The following is a 26,001-nucleotide window of genomic DNA, read 5'->3' on the forward strand; positions in this document are numbered from 1 at the left end:
ACAGGTGAGTAGTCACGCTCTACAAGAAACCTGATTCATTGATTGATTGCTTGCCAATGTTACAGAAAAGATCACATTGATCAATCCGCCTTGATCTCTTCTAATGAGAGGATCACGGCCATGTTGAATTATTTGGTCGTTTATTTTTATTTCATGATATGGCCCCAGGTATAGGGTGGCATTAGAAAAGGGCACAGTGTTTAGCACTATTGAGCTGCTACAAAGCACTGCAGGTGGACAGGAGAGAGAGTGCTTGAGAGTGAGGGATCAATCATGGGAACAGAAAGGAGTGATTCTGAGACAACCATGTTCTTTGCCAATGCAGCATTTCTGCTGCCCTTACAGTTAACAAATAATAAACTAACCACAAACTTCACTATGAATCTTCATGTCTTGTGGAGAATTTGCACCAATCGGACATGTATCAAAATGAAAAATATCATAGACTAAAAGCTAGCAAAGGGGCTTGTGATTGACACTTTCAACACTTTCTTCCTCTTCAGTCCCATTGAGGAAGATGCCGAAAGGTTTTCTAAACCCCGCTGGTTTCAGACTCCAGTCCCTGCTTGCAGAAGCTACTGCCCGTTTCTTCCTACCTCGCGTCATGCTTGTCGTTGACATGTTTCGGTTGTTATATTTCCAGTTTTTGGAGCAGAAAACATGATCTGTAATCCCTGCTTCCTCACTTGCCCCCATTTCCGCACCTGCCAGAGTTGGGAGTACATAACAGCAAGTAGGCGCTCTGCATTTGTTATACAAATATCAGTTTTGAACCACTTTCTGATAGATACCTCATGAACCTATTGCCTCAGTTATAGGGTGACCAGACGTCCCGGTTTTCCCCGGACGGTCCCGGTTTTGGGAGCAGTGTCCCGGTGTCCCGACACTTTGCTCCACATTACTGAAATGTCCAGGTTTCTGTGCAGTGTCCGGGTTAAACGGAGAAATGTCCCAGTTTTTAAATAGTGTCTCGCACGCACCGAGACACTATTTAAAAACCGGGACATTTCTCTGCTTACTTCGCACAGGTGCTGAGACAGGTCTCTATTGGGCTCTCCATTTTTCCCCACAGAATATTTTATTTTTGCACCGCTGCAGCAATACCACCCTTCACTGCCTTCAGAGAGACCCCGTTATGCTACTTTCACAGTCTCATCATTCTAGAACTGAAGTTTTTTCAATGTTATGTACAACAAAGCCAAAGTTGTTGCTTATTTACCTTATGCAGCTAACAACAAACGACAAAGCTAATAGTCCTGGCTTGTTGAAGGTGTAATGTTACATGTTATATTATTTATCTGAATACAATGACAGAAGCAGCAAATTTTTCGGGTGGGACACTATGGTAAGTATAGATTTTTTTAGCTTATCTGTTTTAAGCTGTATATAAGATTTAAATAGCACTGTTTTTTAATAGCGCTACTCATCCAAATGCAGGGTGTCAGAGCACTTTATGTAACATACACATTGACAATAAATCATGTAATTGTGTAAATCAGTGTACAAGATCCATTACATCAGACAGTGAGGGTTACATGGCGTAGGGGTCACACGTCCTTCATAGCTCACTGTGCTATATTAGAAGGATTAGAATTTATGAACTAGTAGTAACAAAAGGATCTCTGTGTAAAAAGAAGTAACCCACTTACCTATCTACATAAAATAAAAAGTTGCCATTTACATGTCACACGATGTCCACACATTAACCATCTCTACTTCTTTGATTCAGATCTGGGACTACACAAAACACAGATCTCTCCAACAAACAAGTTCACCTTCAGAGTTCTCTTACCATTATTATTATTAATCCCAGAGATTTGCTGAGCACCTCTACAGCAGATGTATTAACCCCACATAATATTTTAAAATGCAGACTTTGCAACGAATTAAGCAGAACAGATCTACTGCCATGCTTCTCCTTGTTGCAAATTTCTTTGTGGCACGGTTTTTAAAACAATAAATGTTTTAGTTGAGGCCAAAATTTAGCGTCAGAATTGCGCCACTTCTTTGGCACAACCCCAACACAAAATCTCAATCGTTAAATCTCATCCTTTTTCCCCTTCCCCTTCTCAACTTCTGGCATGGGGCAAGCTTTTTCGCCATTTTTGCAAGTTACTAGTTTGGATGCTCTTCTTGGTATTGTTTAAGCATAAACTCAACATTCTATATTGCACATGCTGTTAGCATAAAAATCCATTGCTGTCTCTGTCACACATCTATTTGTCATCTGTAATTCTTCATCTGTGTCTGTGGAGGCGGCTGTCATTGTAGTCCTTTTCTATCTCAATGACAGCTGTCAAATAGTCCTACTTTTATGTTGACAGTTACTGCAAACTGTAGTCCTACTTCTAAGTCTATGAACTGTCCCAGTTTTTAGGTCTCGCCTGACCCAGCGGATGCGCTGGTTTGGCGAGACTTATTGAGAGGGCTCCAAAAAGTGCTACCAGGCCAGCCTAGAGCTACAGTGCATGTGCGCGGGCGCGCGCGCCGCGCTTTACCGCGATTACATTCACTTTCGCGGCCGCACGGCCGCTTGGCATAGCCAATAGGTCTCGCTTTTAGGACCTTATAAGTATTTAGTTATGCAACTGTTGCATGGCTAAACACTTATAAGGTCCCAAAGGCGAGACCTATTGGCTATGCCAGTGCTTGTTAGTTTTGAGAATCTGGTCACCCTACTCAGTCACCATCATCTTCCTTTTCCAAGCCCCCTCCCCACTGCCCTGCTACGCTTTTCAATGGACACAATGAAGGCAAAGGCAGTCAGCGCCATGAGGCCCATACAAACAGTCTCTTAGGCTCTTTCCTTACATCACATTGGCTTTCCTCGCTCCTCCTACTCTTTTCTTACATCTTGCCTCTTTACCACTTCAGATCCTCGCTACTTGCTTTTTTCGCTCCGACTCAGCCTCGGCGCTGGGTCAGCATCCTCTGATTCTGGGCAAATCACTTAATCTCCCTGTGCCTACCAAAAACATGAACTGTGCAATGGAACTGGTGCTCATGTAAAGCGCTCCAAAAGTCGAGTTCACGCTATATAAATCTGAAAAAAAACAGAATAATAATCTCACCTTCTCTTTTTTTGTCACCACTGGGCTCTTCTCCTTTCATGTCTCTTCTTTCACTCGCCCTCCACTGGTCCCCTATCTTCGCCTCTCACTTCTTTACACTCCCAGCTCCCTTCTCTCGCATCTCGCTTCCTTGCTCTCATTCCATAGTTCACCTTCCCTCATTTCTTCGTCTTTCTCCCGCTCCTCGTGCCCCTCCCTCACATCTCGCCTCTTTCGCTCCACTCGTCTCCCCCTTCCTCTCTCTTTGCTCCTTCACCAGCGCCTCTTCCCTCCTCCTCACATTTCCTCTCGCGCTCACACTCACCAGCCCCTCTCCCTTCCCTTCAGCGTCGCCCACTTTCCCTCTCTTGATCTCTCTCACACACACTCTCTATGTAAATATAATATGCAGACACTACAGAGGGAATAAATCATGGGCAGCCACAAGAAATGAGCAAAACCCATCAGGAGATAACTCCAGGCAGCTCTCCACGCTAGGACGGTAATCACTGCGGAGAGGGCCTCGGAGGGGGGTGGGAGCCTAGACACAGAAGAGGGACTATGGGCCTCTGTGCACCGGGGTCTCGCGGGGTTGGGTGGAGTGGAGAGGGCCCTGGGGGAGGGACCTATGCATAGCAGGGCATGTCCGCGAGAGGAGGGATTCTTAACAGCAGAGAGACTTCATGGATGGAGGTGTCAGGGGCCTAAACAGAGCAGAGAGGGCCCGGGAGGCTGCAGGGGCCTATAGAGAAGACCACTGTAAATCAGCTCTGTCTTGGCACAGACCTCTACACCAGGGCACGAGTCGGGGGTACATGCACTATTTTGACAGGGTGGACGCCGTCCCCCCTGCCAAGAAGTTGGGCCCCACAGAAAGAAATCTGCTGAACTTGTCCTGGTGTAAGACACCAGGACACGTTCAGCAGCGCCTGCAAGTTCTCAGCTTTGCATTTCCAGCAGCAGTTGTCTCCTTTCCATTTCCAGCAGCAAAGTGCAGGCAGTGAGGGGTGTTTTTTTTTTTAAACTTCCATCCAGGCCTAAATTAAGGTGCCATCAGGCCTCCTTTTGTTTGAATATCTTGACTGGAGGCGGCCTGGAACCTCATACAAATGTAAATGCATGCCATAGAGGGAAACAAAGGCACACAGCTTGCTAGCTCTTCACAGGTACTTAAGAGAAGCATGCTTTTGCCTTTGTCTGTCCCTGTATATAAGTGCAGACACTGTAAGACTCAGATGGGGTGGTCTGTCCCAGTATTTACACAAATAATTTAAATAGCACTATTTTATTTCTTTTATAGCGCTTCGTCGTGACGTCATGCACTGTATGGCATGCGTCATTATGTCACTTGCATAGTGTCTTACTTGGTCAGTCCCCCCACTTCTTTTTATAGGACTTGTGCCCTGCTCTATACTACCTCATCCTTTTTTATGGCTGCATACTACCGCAACCTTTTTATGACCATATATGCCTTATGTACACTTTGTATACAGCCTCAGCCTTTTTACGACTTTTGTACGTTCTGATTTACATAATGATCAGGGCCACTGGATTTATGGTGTAGGATAGGGACAAATTATGCAGCAGGGCTGATTAAATTATGTGACAAGAAAAGGCAAATTATGCTGCATAATACGGCACATTTTACTTCATTATTTTGTCATTTTTACACTTGTTAACACTGTCTGGACATTGGTTGCACCTAATTGGTACCAGTTTAACACCCAAATATAGCAATAAGCAACAGAAAGGTGACCAGTCAACTGTTGCAAAGGGCCTACCACTGTGCGGCATACGTGTCGCTGCATTTTTTGTAACTTTTGAACCATTTGAGCTAATAAGATTTTTTTTTCTGCGTTAAAATCTGCAGATTATGCAGCAGATGATGGATTATGTGGAAAATGTGGCAAATCTATAATTATGTGAAAAACGCTGCAGACGCACAATCGCATAATTCCAGTGGCCCTGGTGATGATCTATCTTGCTGTACTTTCATCCTTTGTAATTACTGTTAGCTGTATTGCCCAGATTAAACCATCTGTAACAGCCATGTAACTAAATGTCTCCTGTAAAGCTCTCTAGCACCTTTGGGTAATGTCTGTGCTATATAACTATGCATAAATAAATAAATAAATAGATAGCATAGCAGGCCCGCGAGAGGAGACGCGGGCCTCTATACAGCGGAGAGACATGCAGAATGGGGGTGGGTGGGGCCTAAAGTAGGGTGACCAGACGTTCCGGATGTCCCCATGCAAAGAGGACGTAGGAGCGGGGTAGGTACTAAGGCACAGCAGAGAAGGCGTGCAAGAGAGCACATGGGGGCATATTATCAAGGAAACGCGATAAACATAACATTTCCCGCTTTGCGCGATTCTGTGTAGCGCCGCGTATCGTAGGATTTAATCGCCGAGATATCGCATTATTATCAACGCATAACTCCACGGCGATAATAAATCCTGCGATAGCAGCAAATTCCGTGCACATCACTGGAAATACAGCGTGAAAACGGCAGCGATAAGCCCATCCTTGGTTATAGGTAGATCTTGCCTCAGCCATACAATCCACTTGCCATTATAAGTATGGCTAAGTCTGTTTCAAACCAGGCGTTACGAACCTGTGATAACCGCGGTTAGCGCGGTTTTTCTTATCGCATCGCGGGTTTGCTCAAGGCTTGCTAATATTGGGCTGCCGTGTCAGTGCAGATTTCGATGGTGAAATGAAAAGGTACGCCTACTTTGCATGTCATTAGCGATATTCATTGCTGACATGCAAAGTGGAGTTAAAAGGGCTGCTTACTCAAGGAAACACGCGGGTCCTTGATAATTGAGCGTAAAATATATCGCCAGTTTTCGGCCGAAAATGGCCGCTAAAGCGGCGGAATTCGGCTTGATAATATGCCCCGTGGTCTTCTACTTGAATTTATCCTGAAAATGTTGCCGTCCACAGCTGCCCTCTGGTTCCAAATCTGTGTATAATGCTGTCTCCGTTTACTTGGGTAAGAAGGCCCGTGGGGCCAGTAGACTCTGCTAGGCAGTGTCCAGACAATTAAATTCAAATAAAAACAAGAATTTAATTAAGCTAAAACATAAATAATTAAAGAAAACCTAATCCAATGACTTTAAAAGTACTTTGATCCTTATAATAGAACACCAAGAGGACATATAAAATAACACATTTTTTACTTTACAAAAACCACGTAACATGATCAATTTCCCTTGGAAAATAGTAAAGCAAGCAATTCAGGGGTTGTCACGTGGGGAAAAAGGTGTAGTTATTGATGCCTTGAAATGTCTTTTCACCTCGTTTTGTTTCAGCCATTTGTTTTGCTCCTTTCGTGCATTTTACTTCTGCTGCCAGAACTTGACGATGATCAGTTTCAGTGTCTGGCTTTAACTTTAATGATATGTTTTCTAAACCATGATCAGGTAGAGTCTTGAGATCTTAAGCTTGCAGCTGCCAGCCCCAGAGTTCCAAACGATTCGTTTCCTGGCACTCTCTTGGTGTAATTTTTGATGTGTGTTACTGGTCTAATTAATATATGGCAGTAGTTAGTAGTTTAAATTCTTACTCGGGGACTTTATCATGGATTGGCAGCTCCAAGTGTTAAGCGGGCGGATTCCCTCTCAGTAGTTTGTAACTTTCGGTAGAGGGTATATTCAGCAGGTTGCCCATCCATCGGTTCCAACACCGACTGCAAAAAACACGAAGACTCGAAAACATAGACTGACAAAACCATGACGGCCCTCAAATTTATCCTTACAAAAGTTTCAACCTGAATTTGATTCTAAATTGGGCCAAACTCGCTTTCCAATTATCTTAGTGTGCAGCTAATTAACCACTCTAACCCATCTGAGAGTAAATGCATGATATTGGTATTAGACACAGTTCAACATTTCTCTAATCAGATATCTATGAGAGGAAGTAATTTTGTAGTCTGCATTTTGGAGGCTATATTTATGCAAAATGTGTTTTGACAGACCTTTTTAGGTCTGGCGTTAGCCAAGGCCTGTTGATTCTATTATAATGCTATGTATAAGATGCCTATTTATCTGCTTTGATCAAAACCAAACAAAAATTTGCAAAAGCCTTATGCTGGCAGACCGATTGGCTTTGCCAATGCTTGCTTTTACATCCTACCGTTTCATTATATATTCGTGTCCAGCTTCTGTAAGCAAGTGTCACCTCGTGTGTCTCCATAGCTCAGGATATGGAAAGGGTTATCTCTCTAGCCTCACTAGAGTGAAATTAACCCGATTTCTGCTCTGAAGGGCCCTGGAGAATGCAAGGTGAGTACTCATCCAAGCAGCCCAGAGGACCACTTTGTATTCTCAGATACGCAGAGGCTGGTAAGGAGAACAGCTTACTCCTTCCAGCAGTCTCATCAGAGAGACTACCTTTGAATGCCCTGTGACCTCAGGCAAGGTGGCAACATATGGAGAAGAGGTCCACTAATAATCCTCCTGGCCAAGGAATAACTCACAAATACAAGGACCACTTCTATTATGTTACATAAAGAGAGGGCATATATATCCAGATTCCTAAAATCATCTCTTACACAATATGTTTTATTATCTCAATACAAAAATATAATTACAGACAAATATTTATTCTAACATATCTGCTTAAGAACAGAATAAAATAGCCATATTTCGAATGTATCCGTGTGACATTTAATCTTCTATATATATTTATATGCATTCATGTTTTGTTGGCCAGGGCAGCCATGGAGTACCTTCTGGATCCTTTGTGAGGGTCAGTAAGAGGTCAAGCATAAATTGGTAAAAGATGCTTACTATCGGAGGAATGGAGGGAATTCCCACATTCCAAACGGCCAGTCAGGAATCCCATCTCACCTTAGGCTGAAGGATGAAGTATGTGTATGTATATCGTATTTCTATAGCGTGAACATAGCCAAAAGGCAATAGAACACTCTACACTGTTAAATACACGCTTAAAGCTAACATTAGGTAGGAGGCTAGCTGGTGAACGGTTAATGCATTGTGATGTACTGCTCTTTAGAGAGGAGAGCTTCAACTATATTCCAGCTGCATTAGTGCAGTCCTGATGGATATGGGGATGTTGGTCCAGATCCTAAGTAAATAGATGGAAAAGGCCTGCTGTCTCGTTTTTTCTTTTTTACGCATCTTAGTCTACTGTCTCATGGTATCCTGGCTGTGGGTGGGGTTGAAATCCACCAGAGATTCTGAGTTTGTCTGCAAGATAAGCATGGGGTGCTGGTTGTGATAGCTTTGTAAATGAAGCAGCTGGTTTTCAAGATGGTTCAGGCCGGCAAGGGGAACCAATGGGGTTCATCGGGATGGGGGATGCAATCATATTTCTTCAGCCTTGGATGAGACATGCTGAGGCACGCAGGATGCCCCTAAGGGATGCCACTGTAGAAAACGGGAGGCATGGAGTAGGGCATTAACACTATCCAAATACAAGAGCAATAGGGGTTGAACAGCAGTTCTGAGATCACTTTCTGGAAGAAAAGCTTTGACATCATATAGAAAAGAGATTCTGCTACTTGGCCATCTTTGCTTTTTGGCAATGTGTTCCTTGAGGGTGAGGCTGGTGTCCAGGATGAATCCAAGTGTTTTAGCATCCTGTGAAAGTTGGATTCAAAGCCATCAAGGTTCATGTCACTGAGACAGGTTTGTACTGTACATTGTTTTTTTGTTGTATTCTTGGCAAATAACAGGAATTCTCTTTTAGTTGGGATGGGCTTCAGGTAGGCGCTGGGCATCCAGGTCTGGATGATGTGCAAGCAGTGTTTGAGGCACTGGATATCTGAAGCAGAGGAGACTTTCAAGTACACTTATGTATCAGCATACTGGTGAATCTTTATATTGTTATCTGTGAGTAAGCGGCTCCATGTAAAGGATGAAGATGAGAGGAGCCAGTATGGAACCATGGGGGCTCAACAGGTGAGAGGAATCTTTTGTGACCTGGTATTACCCATGAGAACAAACTGGTGTTGGTTGGAAAGGGAGGAGGAGAACCAGTGATGGACCTTGCCTGCAAACCCATTCGAAACTCTGCGGTGCGAACGAGGGTGGGATAGTCAAATGTTTTGAAGGGAGCTGAGATGCTTATGGCTGTGTTCTCCATGGTGCAGTGTAATCTGAAGCCAGATTGGTAGTCGTGCAAGAGTTGGCTAGTGGTGATGTGATGTTGGAGTTCAAATAGACAGCTGATCTTGCTGGTCAATGATAAATGAGTAATGGGCCAGTAGTAGACAAGGTCATCAGGGTCTAGTGTAGGTTTCTTTAGAAGTTGATGGATCTGACTTGTCTTCAGAGCTTCTACCTTGGGTGAGGGAGGAATTCATATTGGTAAGTATAGGTAAAAGAGCATCCCCAGAGAGAGCTATGACGAAGGCCGATGATAAGACTCCATCTTCATAAGAAGTGGCTTTGAGGGAGTTGAGTATGTCAGAGAGACCTGGGAAAGATAGGGTTTTGAAGGCTGACCACTGCAGGATTCTATGGGACTGGGCGGGTTAGAGAACTGAAATGGGCTTTTTGTCTTCACTGTGCTGTTGGATCTTCTGTACTTTTTCATTGAACAAGAGGTTGATGGCATTGAACTTTTCTGTGGAGTGCGGAATGGGTGGGTCCCGCAAGGGCTTGATGCAGTGCTTGACTGTCTTGATCAGCATTCTGCTTCTGTTAGTAGCTTGATCGATGGTGTTGGTATGTTTAAAATATATAAAGCGCATGGCTTCCCAGAAAGGGCTTCTCAGCGCTATCAACAAACCATAGCTGAGCCAAATCGTGGGAGAATAAAACAGTCAATTTATCAATTGCTTTCTAAAAGCTGCTTCACTAAGACAGAGTGACAGCTGAGAAGGAGGGCATGCCAGAGTTTTGAAGTTAGGAAGCAAAATGACCACCTTCCCTGTCTGGTTTTCACTATTCTAGGTAACCAGGCAAATCTGCAGTTAGAATCCCTCAAAGCTCATGTAGGGATGTGGGGATTGAGTAATGTCTAAGAAAGAATGGATTAGTATTGGCAAATGTGCAAAAGGCAAAACAAACGGCCTTGAATTTATTACCAATTGGCAACCAATGGAGATTGGAAACGGAAACAGATTGACATTTTGGAATGCGTAGTAGCAAACGTGTAGCCACATTCTGAACATTCTGTAGTAATATTAATAGGGTCTGTGTGACACCCAGGTAAAGAGCATTGCCACAGCCCAGGTGTAAAGTAATAACAGCCTGGACCATTGTTTTCTGGGTGGGAAGCAGACGGTTCCATAGTATCTTCCTTAGGGTCCTGAGTCCGCCAAAGCAACAGGGAGATATCTTCCTGATTTGAGATTCAAAGGATAGTTTATCATCAAACCAGATACAAAGATTCTTCACCATTAGCTTTGAACTAGGGAAGAGGCTAAGAGCATCCGGCCATCAGGCCGGGGTCCAGAATTGTGGGTTATTACCACCATCACTTCTGTCTTACTACCGTTCAGCTTGAGGCAGTTGTCACCCATTCCAGCCCACCACAGCCGAGAAACAGTTCTTTAGCTGTCCAGAGTTATTACCCTAATCCAGCAATGGTAAGATAACCAACTGTGTGTCATCTGCATAAGAGATCAGAGTGACACCAAAAGATTCCACATTATCATCTAGAGGGCAGACATATATTTTACTATAGTGTAAGTATAGTACTTTGTTTGGCTGATGTGATAAACTGACTGCTTATTGAGTGGAGGGAATTCAATTTCAAGCAGTACCATGGAGGTCTGGTTTTCTTCCAGTTTCTTCACTGTCTGCAGATAGATCATTTATTCTCAGCAAGGTCTTCAAAGTACCAGGGTGCTGAAGGCTTTGGTTTGCGCTCACATAGCTTTCCAAAACATTGTTGAAGTTGGTTAGAAGGGCATCACATAATGAGTTGATAGGGTGAGAGATAAGTTCAAGCATTAGGTTGCCTATGGAGAAGTCTTTGGAGGATCTGAAGGTTTGATCTCCTTCTTTGTGCTGACATTGGTTTGTAGGCAGGACGCTGACCATGGAGATAGGGCTGGCAAAGTGGTTGGTCCAGTCCAAGGTTATGTGGGTTTGAATGATGAAAATAATACCTTACTTTGTTCAGCTTTGTACCACATATCTCACCTAACCTGCAGGACATGCTATTAAAGAACACAAAGTCTAGGTACATACAGGTACATCAATTAAAGCTGGCAGTGGCTGCTTTGGTAACCCTGGCACAGCCCGTGATAGCCCATTGTCTTAAAGGTAATGAAGGTAGCAGCATAGGAAAAAAAAAAGAAAATACATCTTCAGGCCATGTGTTCAAAAAGTAGTTTTCCACTTTGTGCCCTTTATCTCGCCCCTGAGAACCAAAAAGAAGAGACAGCTGAGGTGCTAAAGAAGGGAGAATGGGAATACACTACAATGTTCCTGGGCGTTAAAGAGTGCCACTTCTACCATCACTAGAGATTTGGAGAATCGTCATCGATTGGTCAAAATAGTACCACTCACGCCAGCTCTTCCACCAACAAAGACTCTGGAAGAGGGTGTGACCAGGTCACATTTAATCCAGAAGAAGACACTTCTGTCTATATCTCCTCTCTAGGAAGAAAAAGCTAGTCTTGGGCACACGGTAGTAGAGTCTTGTACACAACCCAGGGGTATTGTCACCATCCTCCATCAGGTCAGCATTCTGTGGGTCTGGAGGACAGTGAGGCTAAGAGTAGAAGCTGAAAGCCAGTCGAGCCTGGTAATGATTTAATACATAACCCACAGACAATCCACAGTCCTTCCATGCAAAGCCCAATCGGTTCACAGGCCCTTCAACCATGAAGCAAAGGGAAAGGCATTCACGGTGGCCGCCTCTCCAGCCTCGCCTTACTAGCAGCTGCTAGTGGAAACCAAAGTCAGTCATGGAAAGGAAGAAAGGACTGAAACCAAGCTTGGAGTCCTGAAGGACAATGCAACTGAATATACAAGCAGACAATATTAATGACCGAAGGTGCGACTGCTGCCATCTTCAGACTTAAAAGCACCCTCTCCTGGGTACGCACGGAGCGCGCAAGCTGAGGGCATTCGTGCTCTGTGCCAGAAAGATGAATGACTCCCAGACAGGTAAGAAAGGCTACACGCAGGCAAAGAATGCCGGGAATCAGGGAATCAGGGCATTCGTTTTCTGGTGGGATTTCAGCCCTGTCCTTGTGTTGTCTGTTATTGTTTATGGGGGCAGGGGTGTAGCTGTATGTGTGCGGATATATCTCCTTTTGATGTGTATGTGTGCATGTTACCACCTGCTAATATTTCTGCGCATGTCTGGCCTCTTTGTGTCTCTGCATGTCTGTGTGCGAGCATACCTATTTATCCCTTTGATGTGTCCGCATGCAGGTAGGTTCCTGCCTGTGTGTCTCTGCTTGTAGGGCCTCTTTGTGTATCTGTCTATATTCGTGTTTTTTTCCGGATGTCTAAGCATGCGTTTGTATTCCTCCTGTTGTCTGCCTGACTGTATTTGACTGACCTCTCCCGGACCGTGACTGCGCCAGTGTATGATTACGTTACTCTGGGTGTCTAAGTGTATGCTTGTGAACCTCTTTTTGTCTGTGTGCCTGTGTTTGTCTGGCCTACCTGCCTGTGTGACTGTGTTTGTCTGGCCTCTCTGTCTGTGTGTCTGTATTTGTCTGACCTCTGTCTGTCTGTGCCTGTGTATGTTTGTATTTTTGTGCATGTCCAACTCTTCTTCCCTGTGTTTTTCTGGCCTCTCTTATGTGTTTGTATTCTGCTGACCTCTCTCTGTCTGTGTCTGTGTATGTTTGGGTTTCTCTGGGTCTCTAAGTATATGCTTGTGTACCTCTTTTTATCTGTGTGCCTGTGTTTGTCTGGCCTCTCTGTCTGTGTGTCTGTATTTGTCTGACCTCTGTCTCTCCTTGTCTCTGTATGTTTGTATTTCTGTAGAGGTCCAACTCTTCTTGCCTGTGTTTTTCTGGCCTCTCTTCCTGTGTGTTTGTATTAGTCTGACCTCTCTCTGTCTGTGTTTGTGCCTTTGAATGTTTGGGTTTCTCTGGAAATCTATCTAAGTGTTTGCGTCCCTCTTGTTGTTTATGTGTCTATGGGCCATATTATCAAGGACGGTGTTAAAATTATTGCCGCTTTAGCGGCAGAAAACTGCAGCTAAAGCGGCGATAATGGGCTTGATAATATGCACAGAGAATTCCCATAGAAGCCCATGTTGACACCGGTACAGGGCTTCTATGGGAATTCACAAGGGCATATTATCAAGCCCATTATCGCCGCTTTAGCAGCAGTTTTCTGCTGCTAAAGCGGCGATAATTTTAATGCCGTTTCTTGATAATATGCCCTATGTTTGTCTGGACCCTATGCTTGTGTTTGTCTGGCCTCTCTTCTAGATTATCTGTATTTTTTCTGGCTCTCTCTTTGTCTGTGTTTCTGTGCCGGTGTATGTTAGTGCTTCTCTGGATGTCTAAGTGTATGCTTGTATTCATCCTGATGTCTTTGTGTCTGCGTTTGTCTGGCTTCTCTGCCTGGGTGTCTGTATTCGCCTGGCCTCTCTCCGTCTGTGTAAGTTTGTGTTTCTCTGCATGTCACATATATGCTTGTGTTCCTCCTGTTGTCTGTGTTTATCTGGCCTCTCTTCCTGTGTGTTTGTGTTTGTCTGGCCTCTCTGTCTATTCCTGTGAATGCCTGTGTTTCTCTGGAAGTGTAACGGGGTGCTTCTGTCCCTCCTATTGTCTGTGTTTATCTTGCCTCTCTGCCTGTGTATCTGGGTTTGTCTGGCCTCTCTCTGTCCGTGTCTGTGCCTGTTTATGCTTGTGTTTCTTTGGATGTCTGAGTATGCACTTGTCTTGCTCCTGTGGTCTGTGTTTCTCTGGTCTCCTTGCCTGTGTGTCTGTGTTTGTCTGGCCTCTCTCTGTGCCGGTCTGTGTTTGCGTTTCTATGGATGTCTGAGTATGCGCTTGTCTTGCTCCTGTTGTCTGTGTTTCTCTGGCCTCTCTGCCTGTGTGCCTGTGTTTGTCTGGCCTCTCTCTGTCTGTGCTTCTCTGGATGTCTGAGTATGCACTTGTCTTGCTCCTGTTGTTTGTGTTTCTCTGGGCTCTCTGTGCTTATGTGTATGTTTTTGTCTGGCCTCTCTCTAGCCGTGTCTGTGCTAATGTGTTTGTGTTTCTCTGGGTGTCCGAGTCTGCGCTTGTGTTGCTTTGTTGCCTGTGTGTCTGTGTTTGTCTGGCCTCTCTCTGTCCCGTATGTCTGCGCCGTTGTATGTTTGTGTTTCTCTAGATGTCTGAGAATATGCTTGTGTTCCTCCTGTTGTCTGTGTTTCTCTGGCCTCTCTCCCTGTGTTTGTCTGTGTTTGTCTGGCCTCTCTCTGTGCCGGTGTATGCTTGTGTTTCTCTCGATGTCTGAGTCTGCGCTTGTCTTGCACCTGTGGTCTGTGTTTCTCTGGTCTCCTTGCCTGTGTGTCTGTGTTTGTCTGGCCTCTTTCTATGGCGGTGTATGCTTGTGTTTCTCTGGATGTCTGAGTCTGCGCTTGTCTTGCTCCTGTGGTCTGTGTTTGTCTGGTCTCCCTGCCTGTGTGTCCGTGTATGTCTGGCCTCTCTCCCTCTTTGTCTGTGCCGGTGTTTGTTTGTGTTTCTCTGGGTGTCTGAGTCTGCGCTTGTCTTGCTCCTGTGGTCTGTGTTTCTCTGGTCTCCTTGCCTGTGTGTCCGTGTTTGTCTGGCCTCTCTCGCTCCGTGTCTGTGCCGGTGTGTGCCTGTGTTTCTCTGGGTGTTTAAGTCTGCGCTTGTCTTGCTCCTGTGTTCTGTGTTTGTCTGGTCTCCCTGCCTGTGTGTCTGTGTTTGTCTGGCCTCTCTCCGTCTGTGTCTGTGCCGGTGTGTGTTTGTGTTTCTCTGGGTGTCTGAGTCTGCTCTTATCTTGCTCCTGTTGTCTGTGTTTGTCTGGTCTCCTTGCCTGTGTGTCTGCGTTTGTCTGGTCTCTCTCTGTCTGTGTCTGTGCTGGTGTGCATTTGTGTTTCTCTGGGTGTCTGAGTCTGCGCTTATCTTGCTCCTGTTGTCTGTGTTTGTCTGGCTTGTTTGTGTTTCTCTGGGTGTCTGAGTCTGCGCTTCTCTTGCTTTTCCTGTCTGTGTTTCTCTGGTCTCCCTGCCTGTGTTTCCGTGTGTGTCTGTCCTCTCTTTGTCCGTGTCTGTGCCGGTGTGTGTTTGTGTTTCTCTGGGTGTCTGAGTCTGCGCTTATCTTGCTCCTGTTGTCTGTGTTTGTCTGGCTTGTTTGTGTTTCTCTGGGTGTCTGAGTCTGCGCTTCTCTTGCTTTTCCTGTCTGTTTTTGTCTGGTCTCCCTGCCTGTGTGTACATGTTTGTCTGGCCTCTCTCTGTCCGGGTCTGTGCCGGTGTGTGTTTGTGTTTCTTGGGGTGTCTGAGTCTGCTCTTGTCTTGCTCCTGTTGTCTGTGTACCTGTCCCATACCTGTGTGTCCGTGTTTGTCTGGCCTCTCTCTGTGCTTGTGTGTGTTTGTGTTTCTCTGGGTGTCTGAGTCTGCGCTTGTCTTGCTCCTGTTGTCTGTTTGTCTGGCCTCTCTCTGTATGTGTTTGTGTTTCTCCGGGTGTCTGGGTCTGCGTCTATCTTGCTCCTGTTGTCTGTGCACCTGTCCCCTGCCTGTGTGTCCGTGTTTGTCTGGCCTCTCTCTGTGCTTGTGTGTGTTTGTGTTTCTCTGGGTGTCTGGGTCTGCGCTTCTCTTGCTCCTGTTGTCTGTGCACCTGTCCCCTGCCTGTGTGTCCGTGTTTGTCTGGCCTCTCTCTGTGCTTGTGTGTGTTTGTGTTTCTCTGGGTGTCTGGGTCTGCGCTTCTCTTGCTCCTGTTGTCTGTGCACCTGTCCCCTGCCTGTGTGTCTGTGTTTGTCTGGCCTCTCTCTGTGCTTGTGTGTGTTTGTGTTTCTCTGGGTGTCTGGGTCTGCGCTTCTCTTGCTCCTGTTTTCTGTGCACCTGTCCCCTGCCTGTGTGTCCGTGTTTGTCTGGCCTCTCTCTGTGCTTGTGTGTGTTTGTGTTTCTCTGGGTGTCTGGGTCTGCGCCTGTCTCGCTCCTGTTGTCTGTGCACGTGTCCCCTGCCAGTGTGTCCGTGTTTGTCTGGCCTCTCTGTGTGCTTGTGTGTGTTTGTGTTTCTCTGGGTGTCTGGGTCTGCGCCTGTCTCGCTCCTGTTGTCTGTGCACCTGTCCCCTGCCAGTGTGTCCGTGTTTGGCTGGCCTCTCTCTGTGCTTGTGTGTGTTTGTGTTTCTCTGGGTGTCTGGGTCTGCGCTTCTCTTGCTCCTGTTGTCTGTGCACCTGTGCCTGCCTGTGTGTCCTTGTTTGTCTGGCCTCTCTCTGTGCTTGTGTGTGTTTGTGTTTCTCTGGGTGTCTGGGTCTGCGCTTCGCTTGCTCCTGTTGTCTGTGCACCTGTCCCCTGCCTGTGTGTCCGTGTTTGTCTGGCCTCTCTGTGCTTGTGTGTGTTTGTGTTTCTCTGGGTGTCTGGGTCTGCGCTTCTCTTGCTCCTGTTGTCTGTGCACCTGTCCCCTGCCTGTGTTTGTCTGGCCTCTCTGTGTGCTTGTGTGTGTTTGTGTTTCTCTGGGTGTCTGGGTCTGCGCCTGTCTCGCTCCTGTTGTCTGTGCACCTGTCCCCTGCCAGTGTGTCCGTGTTTGGCTGGCCTCTCTCTGTGCTTGTGTGTGTTTGTGTTTCTCTGGGTGTCTGGGTCTGCGCTTCTCTTGCTCCTGTTGTCTGTGCACCTGTCCCCTGCCTGTGTGTCCTTGTTTGTCTGGCCTCTCTCTGTGCTTGTGTGTGTTTGTGTTTCTCTGGGTGTCTGGGTCTGCGCTTCGCTTGCTCCTGTTGTCTGTGCACCTGTCCCCTGCCTGTGTGTCCGTGTTTGTCTGGCCTCTCTGTGCTTGTGTGTGTTTGTGTTTCTCTGGGTGTCTGGGTCTGCGCCTGTCTTGCTCCTGTTGTCTGTGCACCTGTCCCCTGCCTGTGTGACCGTGTTTGTCTGGCCTCTCTGTGCTTGTGTGTTTGTGTTTCTCTGGGTGTCTGGGTCTGCGCTTCTCTTGCTCCTGTTGTCTGTGCACCTGTCCCCTGCCTGTGTGTCCGTGTTTGTCTGGCCTCTCTGTGCTTGTGTGTGTTTGTGTTTCTCTGGGTGTCTGGGTCTGCGCCTGTCTTGCTCCTGTTGTCTGTGCACCTGTCCCCTGCCTGTGTGTCCGTGTTTGTCTGGCCTCTCTCTGTGCTTGTGTGTGTTTGTGTTTCTCTGGTTGTCTGGGTCTGCGCCTGTCTTGCTCCTGTTGTCTGTGCACATGTCCCCTGCCTGTGTGTCCGTGTTTGTCTGGCCTCTCTGTGCTTGTGTGTGTTTGTGTTTCTCTGGGTGTCTGGGTCTGCGCTTCTCTTGCTCCTGTTGTCTGTGCACCTGTCCCCTGCCTGTGTGTCCGTGTTTGTCTGGCCTCTCTGTGCATGTGTGTGTTTGTGGTTCTCTGGGTGTCTGGGTCAGCGCCTGTCTTGCTCCTGTTGTCTGTGCACCTGTCCCCTGCCTGTGTGTCCGTGTTTGTCTGGCCTCTCTCTGTGCTTGTGTGTGTTTGTGTTTCTCTGGGTGTCTGGGTCTGCGCTTCTCTTGCTCCTGTTGTCTGTGCACCTGTCCCCTGCCTGTGTGTCCGTGTTTGTCTGGCCTCTCTCTGTGCTTGTGTGTGTTTGTGTTTCTCTGTGTGTCTGGGTCTGCGCTTCTCTTGCTCCTGTTGTCTGTGCACCTGTCCCCTGCCTGTGTGTCCGTGTTTGTCTGGCCTCTCTGTGCTTGTGTGTGTTTGTGTTTCTCTGGTTGTCTGGGTCTGCGCCTGTCTTGCTCCTGTTGTCTGTGCACCTGTCCCCTGCCTGTGTGTCCGTGTTTGTCTGGCCTCTCTCTGTGCTTGTGTGTGTTTGTGTTTCTCTGGGTGTCTGGGTCTGCGCTTCTCTTGCTCCTGTTGTCTCTGCACCTGTCCCCTGCCTGTGTGTCCGTGTTTGTCTGGCCTCTCTCTGTGCTTGTGTGTGTTTGTGTTTCTCTGGGTGTTTGGGTCTGCGCCTGTCTTGCTCCTGTTGTCTGTGCACCCGTCCCCTGCCTGTGTGTCCGTGTTTGTCTGGCCTCTCTCTGTGCTTGTGTGTGTTTGTGTTTCTCTGGGTGTCTGGGTCTGCGCCTGTCTTGCTCCTGTTGTCTGTGCACCTGTCCCCTGCCAGTGTGTCCGTGTTTGGCTGGCCTCTCTCTGTGCTTGTGTGTGTTTGTGTTTCTCTGGGTGTCTGGGTCTGCGCCTGTCTTGCTCCTGTTGTCTGTGCACCCGTCCCCTGCCAAGGTGTCCGTGTTTGTCTGGCCTCTCTCTGTGCTGGTGTGTGTTTGTGTTTCTCTGGTTGTCTGGGTCTGCGCCTGTCTTGCTCCTGTTGTCTGTGCACATGTCCCCTGCCTGTGTGTCCGTGTTTGTCTGGCCTCTCTGTGCTTGTGTGTGTTTGTGTTTCTCTGGGTGTCTGGGTCTGCGCCTGTCTTGCTCCTGTTGTCTGTGCACATGTCCCCTGCCTGTGTGTCCGTGTTTGTCTGGCCTCTCTGTGCTTGTGTGTGTTTGTGTTTCTCTGGGTGTCTGGGTCTGCGCTTCTCTTGCTCCTGTTGTCTGTGCACCTGTCCCCTGCCTGTGTGTCCGTGTTTGTCTGGCCTCTCTGCGTGCTTATGTGTGTTTGTGTTTCTCTGGGTGTCTGGGTCTGCGCTTCTCTTGCTCCTGTTGTCTGTGCACCTGTCCCCTGCCTGTGTGTCCGTGTTTGTCTGGCCTCTCTCTGTGCTTGTGTGTGTTTGTGTGTGTTTGTGTTTCTCTGGGTGTCTGGGTCTGCGCTTCTCTTGCTCCTGTTGTCTGTGCACCTGTTCCCTGCCTGTGTGTCCATGTTTGTCTGGCCTCTCTCTGTGCTTGTGTGTGTTTGTGTTTCTCTGGGTGTCTGGGTCTGCGCCTGTCTTGCTCCTGTTGTCTGTGCACCTGTCCCCTGTCTGTGTGTCCGTGTTTGTCTGGCCTCTCTCTGTGCTTGTGTGTGTTTGTGTTTCTCTGGGTGTCTGGGTCTGCGCCTGTCTTGCTCCTGTTGTCTGTGCACCTGTCCCCTGCCTGTGTGTCCGTGTTTGTCTGGCCTCTCTCTGTGCTTGTGTGTGTTTGTGTTTCTCTGGGTGTCTGGGTCTGCGCTTCTCTTGCTCCTGTTGTCTGTGCACCTTTCCCCTGCCTGTGTGTCCGTGTTTGTCTGGCCTCTCTCTGTGCTTGTGTGTGTTTGTGTTTCTCTGGGTGTCTGGGTCTGCGCCTATCTCGCTCCTGTTGTCTGTGCACCTGTCCCCTGCCTGTGTGTCCGTGTTTGTCTGGCCTCTCTGTGTGCTTGTGTGTGTTTGTGTTTCTCTGGGTGTCTGGGTCTGCGCCTGTCTCGCTCCTGTTGCCTGTGCACCTGTCCCCTGCCAGTGTGTCCGTGTTTGTCTGGCCTCTCTCTGTGCTTGTGTGTGTTTGTGTTTCTCTGGGTGTCTGGGTCTGCGCTTCTCTTGCTCCTGTTGTCTGTGCACCTGTCCCCTGCCTGTGTGTCCGTGTTTGTCTGGCCTCTCTCTGTGCTTGTGTGTGTTTGTGTTTCTCTGGTTGTCTGGGTCTGCACCTGTCTTGCTCCTGTTGTCTGTGCACATGTCCCCTGCCTGTGTGTCCGTGTTTGTCTGGCCTCTCTGTGCTTGTGTGTGTTTGTGTTTCTCTGGGTGTCTGGGTCTGCGCTTCTCTTGCTCCTGTTGTCTGTGCACCTGTCCCCTGCCTGTGTGTCCTTGTTTGTCTGGCCTCTCTCTGTGCTTGTGTGTGTTTGTGTTTCTCTGGGTGTCTGGGTCTGCGCTTCTCTTGCTCCTGTTGTCTGTGCACCTGTCTCCTGCCTGTGTGTCCGTGTTTGTCTGGCCTCTCTCTGTGCTTGTGTGTGTTTGTGTTTCTCTGGGTCTGCGCCTATCTCGCTCCTGTTGTCTGTGCACCTGTCCCCTGCCTGTGTGTCCGTGTTTGTCTGGCCTCTCTGTGTGCTTGTGTGTGTTTGTGTTTCTCTGGGTGTCTGGGTCTGCGCCTGTCTCGCTCCTGTTGTCTGTGCACCTGTCCCCTGCCAGTGTGTCCGTGTTTGTCTGGCCTCTCTCTGTGCTTGTGTGTGTTTGTGTTTCTCTGGGTGTCTGGGTCTGCGCTTCTCTTGCTCCTGTTGTCTGTGCACCTGTCCCCTGCCTGTGTGTCCGTGTTTGTCTGGCCTCTCTCTGTGCTTGTGTGTGTTTGTGTTTCTCTGGTTGTCTGGGTCTGCACCTGTCTTGCTCCTGTTGTCTGTGCACATGTCCCCTGCCTGTGTGTCCGTGTTTGTCTGGCCTCTCTGTGCTTGTGTGTGTTTGTGTTTCTCTGGGTGTCTGGGTCTGCGCTTCTCTTGCTCCTGTTGTCTGTGCACCTGTCCCCTGCCTGTGTGTCCTTGTTTGTCTGGCCTCTCTCTGTGCTTGAGTGTGTTTGTGTTTCTCTGGGTGTCTGGGTCTGCGCTTCTCTTGCTCCTGTTGTCTCTGCACCTGTCCCCTGCCTGTGTGTCCGTGTTTGTCTGGCCTCTCTCTGTGCTTGTGTGTGTTTGTGTTTCTCTGGGTGTTTGGGTCTGCGCCTGTCTTGCTCCTGTTGTCTGTGCACCCGTCCCCTGCCTGTGTGTCCGTGTTTGTCTGGCCTCTCTCTGTGCTTGTGTGTGTTTTTGTTTCTCTGGTTGTCTGGGTCTGCGCCTGTCTTGCTCCTGTTGTCTGTGCACATGTCCCCTGCCTGTGTGTCCGTGTTTGTCTGGCCTCTCTCTGTGCTTGTGTGTGTTTGTGTTTCTCTGGGTGTCTGGGTCTGCGCCTGTCTTGCTCCTGTTGTCTGTGCACCTGTCCCCTGCCAGTGTGTCCGTGTTTGGCTGGCCTCTCTCTGTGCTTGTGTGTGTTTGTGTTTCTCTGGGTGTCTGGGTCTGCGCCTGTCTTGCTCCTGTTGTCTGTGCACCCGTCCCCTGCCTGTGTGTCCGTGTTTGTCTGGCCTCTCTCTGTGCTTGTGTGTGTTTGTGTTTCTCTGGTTGTCTGGGTCTGCGCCTGTCTTGCTCCTGTTGTCTGTGCACATGTCCCCTGCCTGTGTGTCCGTGTTTGTCTGGCCTCTCTGTGCTTGTGTGTGTTTGTGTTTCTCTGGGTGTCTGGGTCTGCGCCTGTCTTGCTCCTGTTGTCTGTGCACATGTCCCCTGCCTGTGTGTCCGTGTTTGTCTGGCCTCTCTGTGCTTGTGTGTGTTTGTGTTTCTCTGGGTGTCTGGGTCTGCGCTTCTCTTGCTCCTGTTGTCTGTGCACCTGTCCCCTGCCTGTGTGTCCGTGTTTGTCTGGCCTCTCTGTGTGCTTATGTGTGTTTGTGTTTCTCTGGGTGTCTGGGTCTGCGCTTCTCTTGCTCCTGTTGTCTGTGCACCTGTCCCCTGCCTGTGTGTCCGTGTTTGTCTGGCCTCTGTCTGTGCTTGTGTGTGTTTGTGTGTGTTTGTGTTTCTCTGGGTGTCTGGGTCTGCGCTTCTCTTGCTCCTGTTGTCTGTGCACCTGTACCCTGCCTGTGTGTCCGTGTTTGTCTGGCCTCTCTCTGTGCTTGTGTGTGTTTGTGTGTGTTTGTGTTTCTCTGGGTGTCTGGGTCTGCGCCTGTCTTGCTCCTGTTGTCTGTGCACCTGTCCCCTGTCTGTGTGTCCGTGTTTGTCTGGCCTCTCTCTGTGCTTGTGTGTGTTTGTGTTTCTCTGGGTGTCTGGGTCTGCGCCTGTCTTGCTCCTGTTGTCTGTGCACCTGTCCCCTGCCTGTGTGTCCGTGTTTGTCTGGCCTCTCTCTGTGCTTGTGTGTGTTTGTGTTTCTCTGGGTGTCTGGGTCTGCGCTTCTCTTGCTCCTGTTGTCTGTGCACCTTTCCCCTCCCTGTGTGTCCGTGTTTGTCTGGCCTCTCTCTGTGCTTGTGTGTGTTTGTGTTTCTCTGGGTGTCTGGGTCTGCGCTTCTCTTGCTCCTGTTGTCTGTGCACCTGTCCCCTGCCTGTGTGTCCGTGTTTGTCTGGCCTCTCTCTGTGCTTGTGTGTGTTTGTGTTTCTCTGGGTGTCTGGGTCTGCGCTTCTCTTGCTCCTGTTGTCTGTGCACCTGTCCCCTGCCTGTGTGTCCGTGTTTGTCTGGCCTCTCTCTGTGCTTGTGTGTGTTTGTGTTTCTCTGGGTGTCTGGGTCTGCGCCTATCTCGCTCCTGTTGTCTGTGCACCTGTCCCCTGCCTGTGTGTCCGTGTTTGTCTGGCCTCTCTGTGTGCTTGTGTGTGTTTGTGTTTCTCTGGGTGTCTGGGTCTGCGCCTGTCTCGCTCCTGTTGTCTGTGCACCTGTCCCCTGCCAGTGTGTCCGTGTTTGTCTGGCCTCTCTCTGTGCTTGTGTGTGTTTGTGTTTCTCTGGGTGTCTGGGTCTGCGCTTCTCTTGCTCCTGTTGTCTGTGCACCTGTCCCCTGCCTGTGTGTCCTTGTTTGTCTGGCCTCTCTCTGTGCTTGTGTGTGTTTGTGTTTCTCTGGGTGTCTGGGTCTGCGCTTCTCTTGCTCCTGTTGTCTGTGCACCTTTCCCCTGCCTGTGTGTCCGTGTTTGTCTGGCCTCTCTCTGTGCTTGTGTGTGTTTGTGTTTCTCTGGGTGTCTGGGTCTGCGCTTCTCTTGCTCCTGTTGTCTGTGCACCTGTCCCCTGCCTGTGTGTCCGTGTTTGTCTGGCCTCTCTCTGTGCTTGTGTGTGTTTGTGTTTCTCTGGGTGTCTGGGTCTGCGCTTCTCTTGCTCCTGTTGTCTGTGCACCTGTCTCCTGCCTGTGTGTCCGTGTTTGTCTGGCCTCTCTCTGTGCTTGTGTGTGTTTGTGTTTCTCTGGTTGTCTGGGTCTGCGCCTGTCTTGCTCCTGTTGTCTGTGCACATGTCCCCTGCCTGTGTGTCCGTGTTTGTCTGGCCTCTCTGTGCTTGTGTGTGTTTGTGTTTCTCTGGGTGTCTGGGTCTGCGCCTGTCTTGCTCCTGTTGTCTGTGCACATGTCCCCTGCCTGTGTGTCCGTGTTTGTCTGGCCTCTCTGTGCTTGTGTGTGTTTGTGTTTCTCTGGGTGTCTGGGTCTGCGCTTCTCTTGCTCCTGTTGTCTGTGCACCTGTCCCCTGCCTGTGTGTCCGTGTTTGTCTGGCCTCTCTGTGTGCTTATGTGTGTTTGTGTTTCTCTGGGTGTCTGGGTCTGCGCTTCTCTTGCTCCTGTTGTCTGTGCACCTGTCCCCTGCCTGTGTGTCCGTGTTTGTCTGGCCTCTGTCTGTGCTTGTGTGTGTTTGTGTGTGTTTGTGTTTCTCTGGGTGTCTGGGTCTGCGCTTCTCTTGCTCCTGTTGTCTGTGCACCTGTACCCTGCCTGTGTGTCCGTGTTTGTCTGGCCTCTCTCTGTGCTTGTGTGTGTTTGTGTGTGTTTGTGTTTCTCTGGGTGTCTGGGTCTGCGCCTGTCTTGCTCCTGTTGTCTGTGCACCTGTCCCCTGTCTGTGTGTCCGTGTTTGTCTGGCCTCTCTCTGTGCTTGTGTGTGTTTGTGTTTCTCTGGGTGTCTGGGTCTGCGCCTGTCTTGCTCCTGTTGTCTGTGCACCTGTCCCCTGCCTGTGTGTCCGTGTTTGTCTGGCCTCTCTCTGTGCTTGTGTGTGTTTGTGTTTCTCTGGGTGTCTGGGTCTGCGCTTCTCTTGCTCCTGTTGTCTGTGCACCTTTCCCCTCCCTGTGTGTCCGTGTTTGTCTGGCCTCTCTCTGTGCTTGTGTGTGTTTGTGTTTCTCTGGGTGTCTGGGTCTGCGCTTCTCTTGCTCCTGTTGTCTGTGCACCTGTCCCCTGCCTGTGTGTCCGTGTTTGTCTGGCCTCTCTCTGTGCTTGTGTGTGTTTGTGTTTCTCTGGGTGTCTGGGTCTGCGCTTCTCTTGCTCCTGTTGTCTGTGCACCTGTCCCCTGCCTGTGTGTCCGTGTTTGTCTGGCCTCTCTCTGTGCTTGTGTGTGTTTGTGTTTCTCTGGGTGTCTGGGTCTGCGCCTATCTCGCTCCTGTTGTCTGTGCACCTGTCCCCTGCCTGTGTGTCCGTGTTTGTCTGGCCTCTCTGTGTGCTTGTGTGTGTTTGTGTTTCTCTGGGTGTCTGGGTCTGCGCCTGTCTCGCTCCTGTTGTCTGTGCACCTGTCCCCTGCCAGTGTGTCCGTGTTTGTCTGGCCTCTCTCTGTGCTTGTGTGTGTTTGTGTTTCTCTGGGTGTCTGGGTCTGCGCTTCTCTTGCTCCTGTTGTCTGTGCACCTGTCCCCTGCCTGTGTGTCCTTGTTTGTCTGGCCTCTCTCTGTGCTTGTGTGTGTTTGTGTTTCTCTGGGTGTCTGGGTCTGCGCTTCTCTTGCTCCTGTTGTCTGTGCACCTTTCCCCTGCCTGTGTGTCCGTGTTTGTCTGGCCTCTCTCTGTGCTTGTGTGTGTTTGTGTTTCTCTGGGTGTCTGGGTCTGCGCTTCTCTTGCTCCTGTTGTCTGTGCACCTGTCCCCTGCCTGTGTGTCCGTGTTTGTCTGGCCTCTCTCTGTGCTTGTGTGTGTTTGTGTTTCTCTGGGTGTCTGGGTCTGCGCTTCTCTTGCTCCTGTTGTCTGTGCACCTGTCTCCTGCCTGTGTGTCCGTGTTTGTCTGGCCTCTCTCTGTGCTTGTGTGTGTTTGTGTTTCTCTGGGTGTCTGGGTCTGCGCCTGTCTTGCTCCTGTTGTCTGTGCACCTGTCCCCTGCCTGTGTGTCCGTGTTTGTCTGGCCTCTCTGTGCTTGTGTGTGTTTGTGTTTCTCTGGGTGTCTGGGTCTGCGCCTGTCTTGCTCCTGTTGTCTGTGCACCTGTCCCCTGCCTGTGTGTCCTTGTTTGTCTGGCCTCTCTGTGCTTGTGTGTGTTTGTGTTTCTCTGGGTGTCTGGGTCTGCGCCTGTCTCGCTCCTGTTGTCTGTGCACCTGTCCCCTGCCTGTGTGTCCTTGTTTGTCTGGCCTCTCTCTGTGCTTGTGTGTGTTTGTGTTTCTCTGGGTGTCTGGGTCTGCGCCTGTCTTGCTCCTGTTGTCTGTGCACCTGTCCCCTGCCTGTGTGTCCGTGTTTGTCTGGCCTCTCTCTGTGCTTGTGTGTGTTTGTGTTTCTCTGGGTGTCTGGGTCTGCGCTTCTCTTGCTCCTGTTGTCTGTGCACCTGTCCCCTGCCTGTGTGTCCGTGTTTGTCTGGCCTCTCTGTGCTTGTGTGTGTTTGTGTTTCTCTGGGTGTCTGGGTCTGCGCCTGTCTTGCTCCTGTTGTCTGTGCACCTGTCCCCTGCCTCTGTGTCCGTGTTTGTCTGGCCTCTCTCTGTGCTTGTGTGTGTTTGTGTTTCTCTGGTTGTCTGGGTCAGCACCTGTCTTGCTCCTGTTGTCTGTGCACCTGTCCCCTGCCTGTGTGTCCGTGTTTGTCTGGCCTCTCTCTGTGCTTGTGTGTGTTTGTGTTTCTCTGGGTGTCTGGGTCTGCGCTTCTCTTGCTCCTGTTGTCTGTGCACCTGTCCCCTGCCAGTGTGTCCGTGTTTGGCTGGCCTCTCTCTGTGCTTGTGTGTGTTTGTGTTTCTCTGGGTGTCTGGGTCTGCGCTTCTCTTGCTCCTGTTGTCTGTGCACCTGTCCCCTGCCTGTGTGTCCGTGTTTGGCTGGCCTCTCTCTGTGCTTGTGTGTGTTTGTGTTTCTCTGGGTGTCTGGGTCTGCGCTTCTCTTGCTCCTGTTGTCTGTGCACCTGTCCCCTGCCTGTGTGTCCGTGTTTGTCTGGCCTCTCTCTGTGCTTGTGTGTGTTTGTGTTTCTCTGGGTGTCTGGGTCTGCGCTTCTCTTGCTCCTGTTGTCTGTGCACCTGTCCCCTGCCTGTGTGTCCGTGTTTGTCTGGCCTCTCTCTGTGCTTTTGTGTGTTTGTGTTTCTCTGGGTGTCTGGGTCTGCGCTTCTCTTGCTCCTGTTGTCTGTGCACCTGTCCCCTGCCTGTGTGTCCGTGTTTGTCTGG

At 49.2% G+C, this 26,001-nt stretch overlaps 1 protein-coding gene across 2 annotated transcripts in view; it reads right to left on the minus strand.

Annotated features, from left to right (window-relative positions):
• The window catches only part of RTN4RL1 (reticulon 4 receptor like 1), a 262,138-nt gene that overhangs the window by 78,928 nt on the left and 157,209 nt on the right, over positions 1–26,001 (minus strand). The window contains exon 1 of one of the 2 annotated variants that reach the window (XM_085649077.1): positions 3,072–3,233. The exons of the other annotated variant lie outside the window; for it this stretch is intronic. Within the exon in view, the coding sequence (XP_085505203.1) occupies positions 3,072–3,111 (40 nt within the window). The 5' untranslated portion in view covers positions 3,112–3,233. Of the gene's footprint in view, positions 1–3,071; positions 3,234–26,001 lie in introns of those variants that run through there. 2 annotated transcript variants of the gene reach the window in all.

Source organism: Triturus cristatus, chromosome 3_2, assembly GCF_964204655.1.
Source record: "Triturus cristatus chromosome 3_2, aTriCri1.1, whole genome shotgun sequence".
Taxonomy (NCBI): Eukaryota; Metazoa; Chordata; class Amphibia; order Caudata; family Salamandridae; genus Triturus; species Triturus cristatus.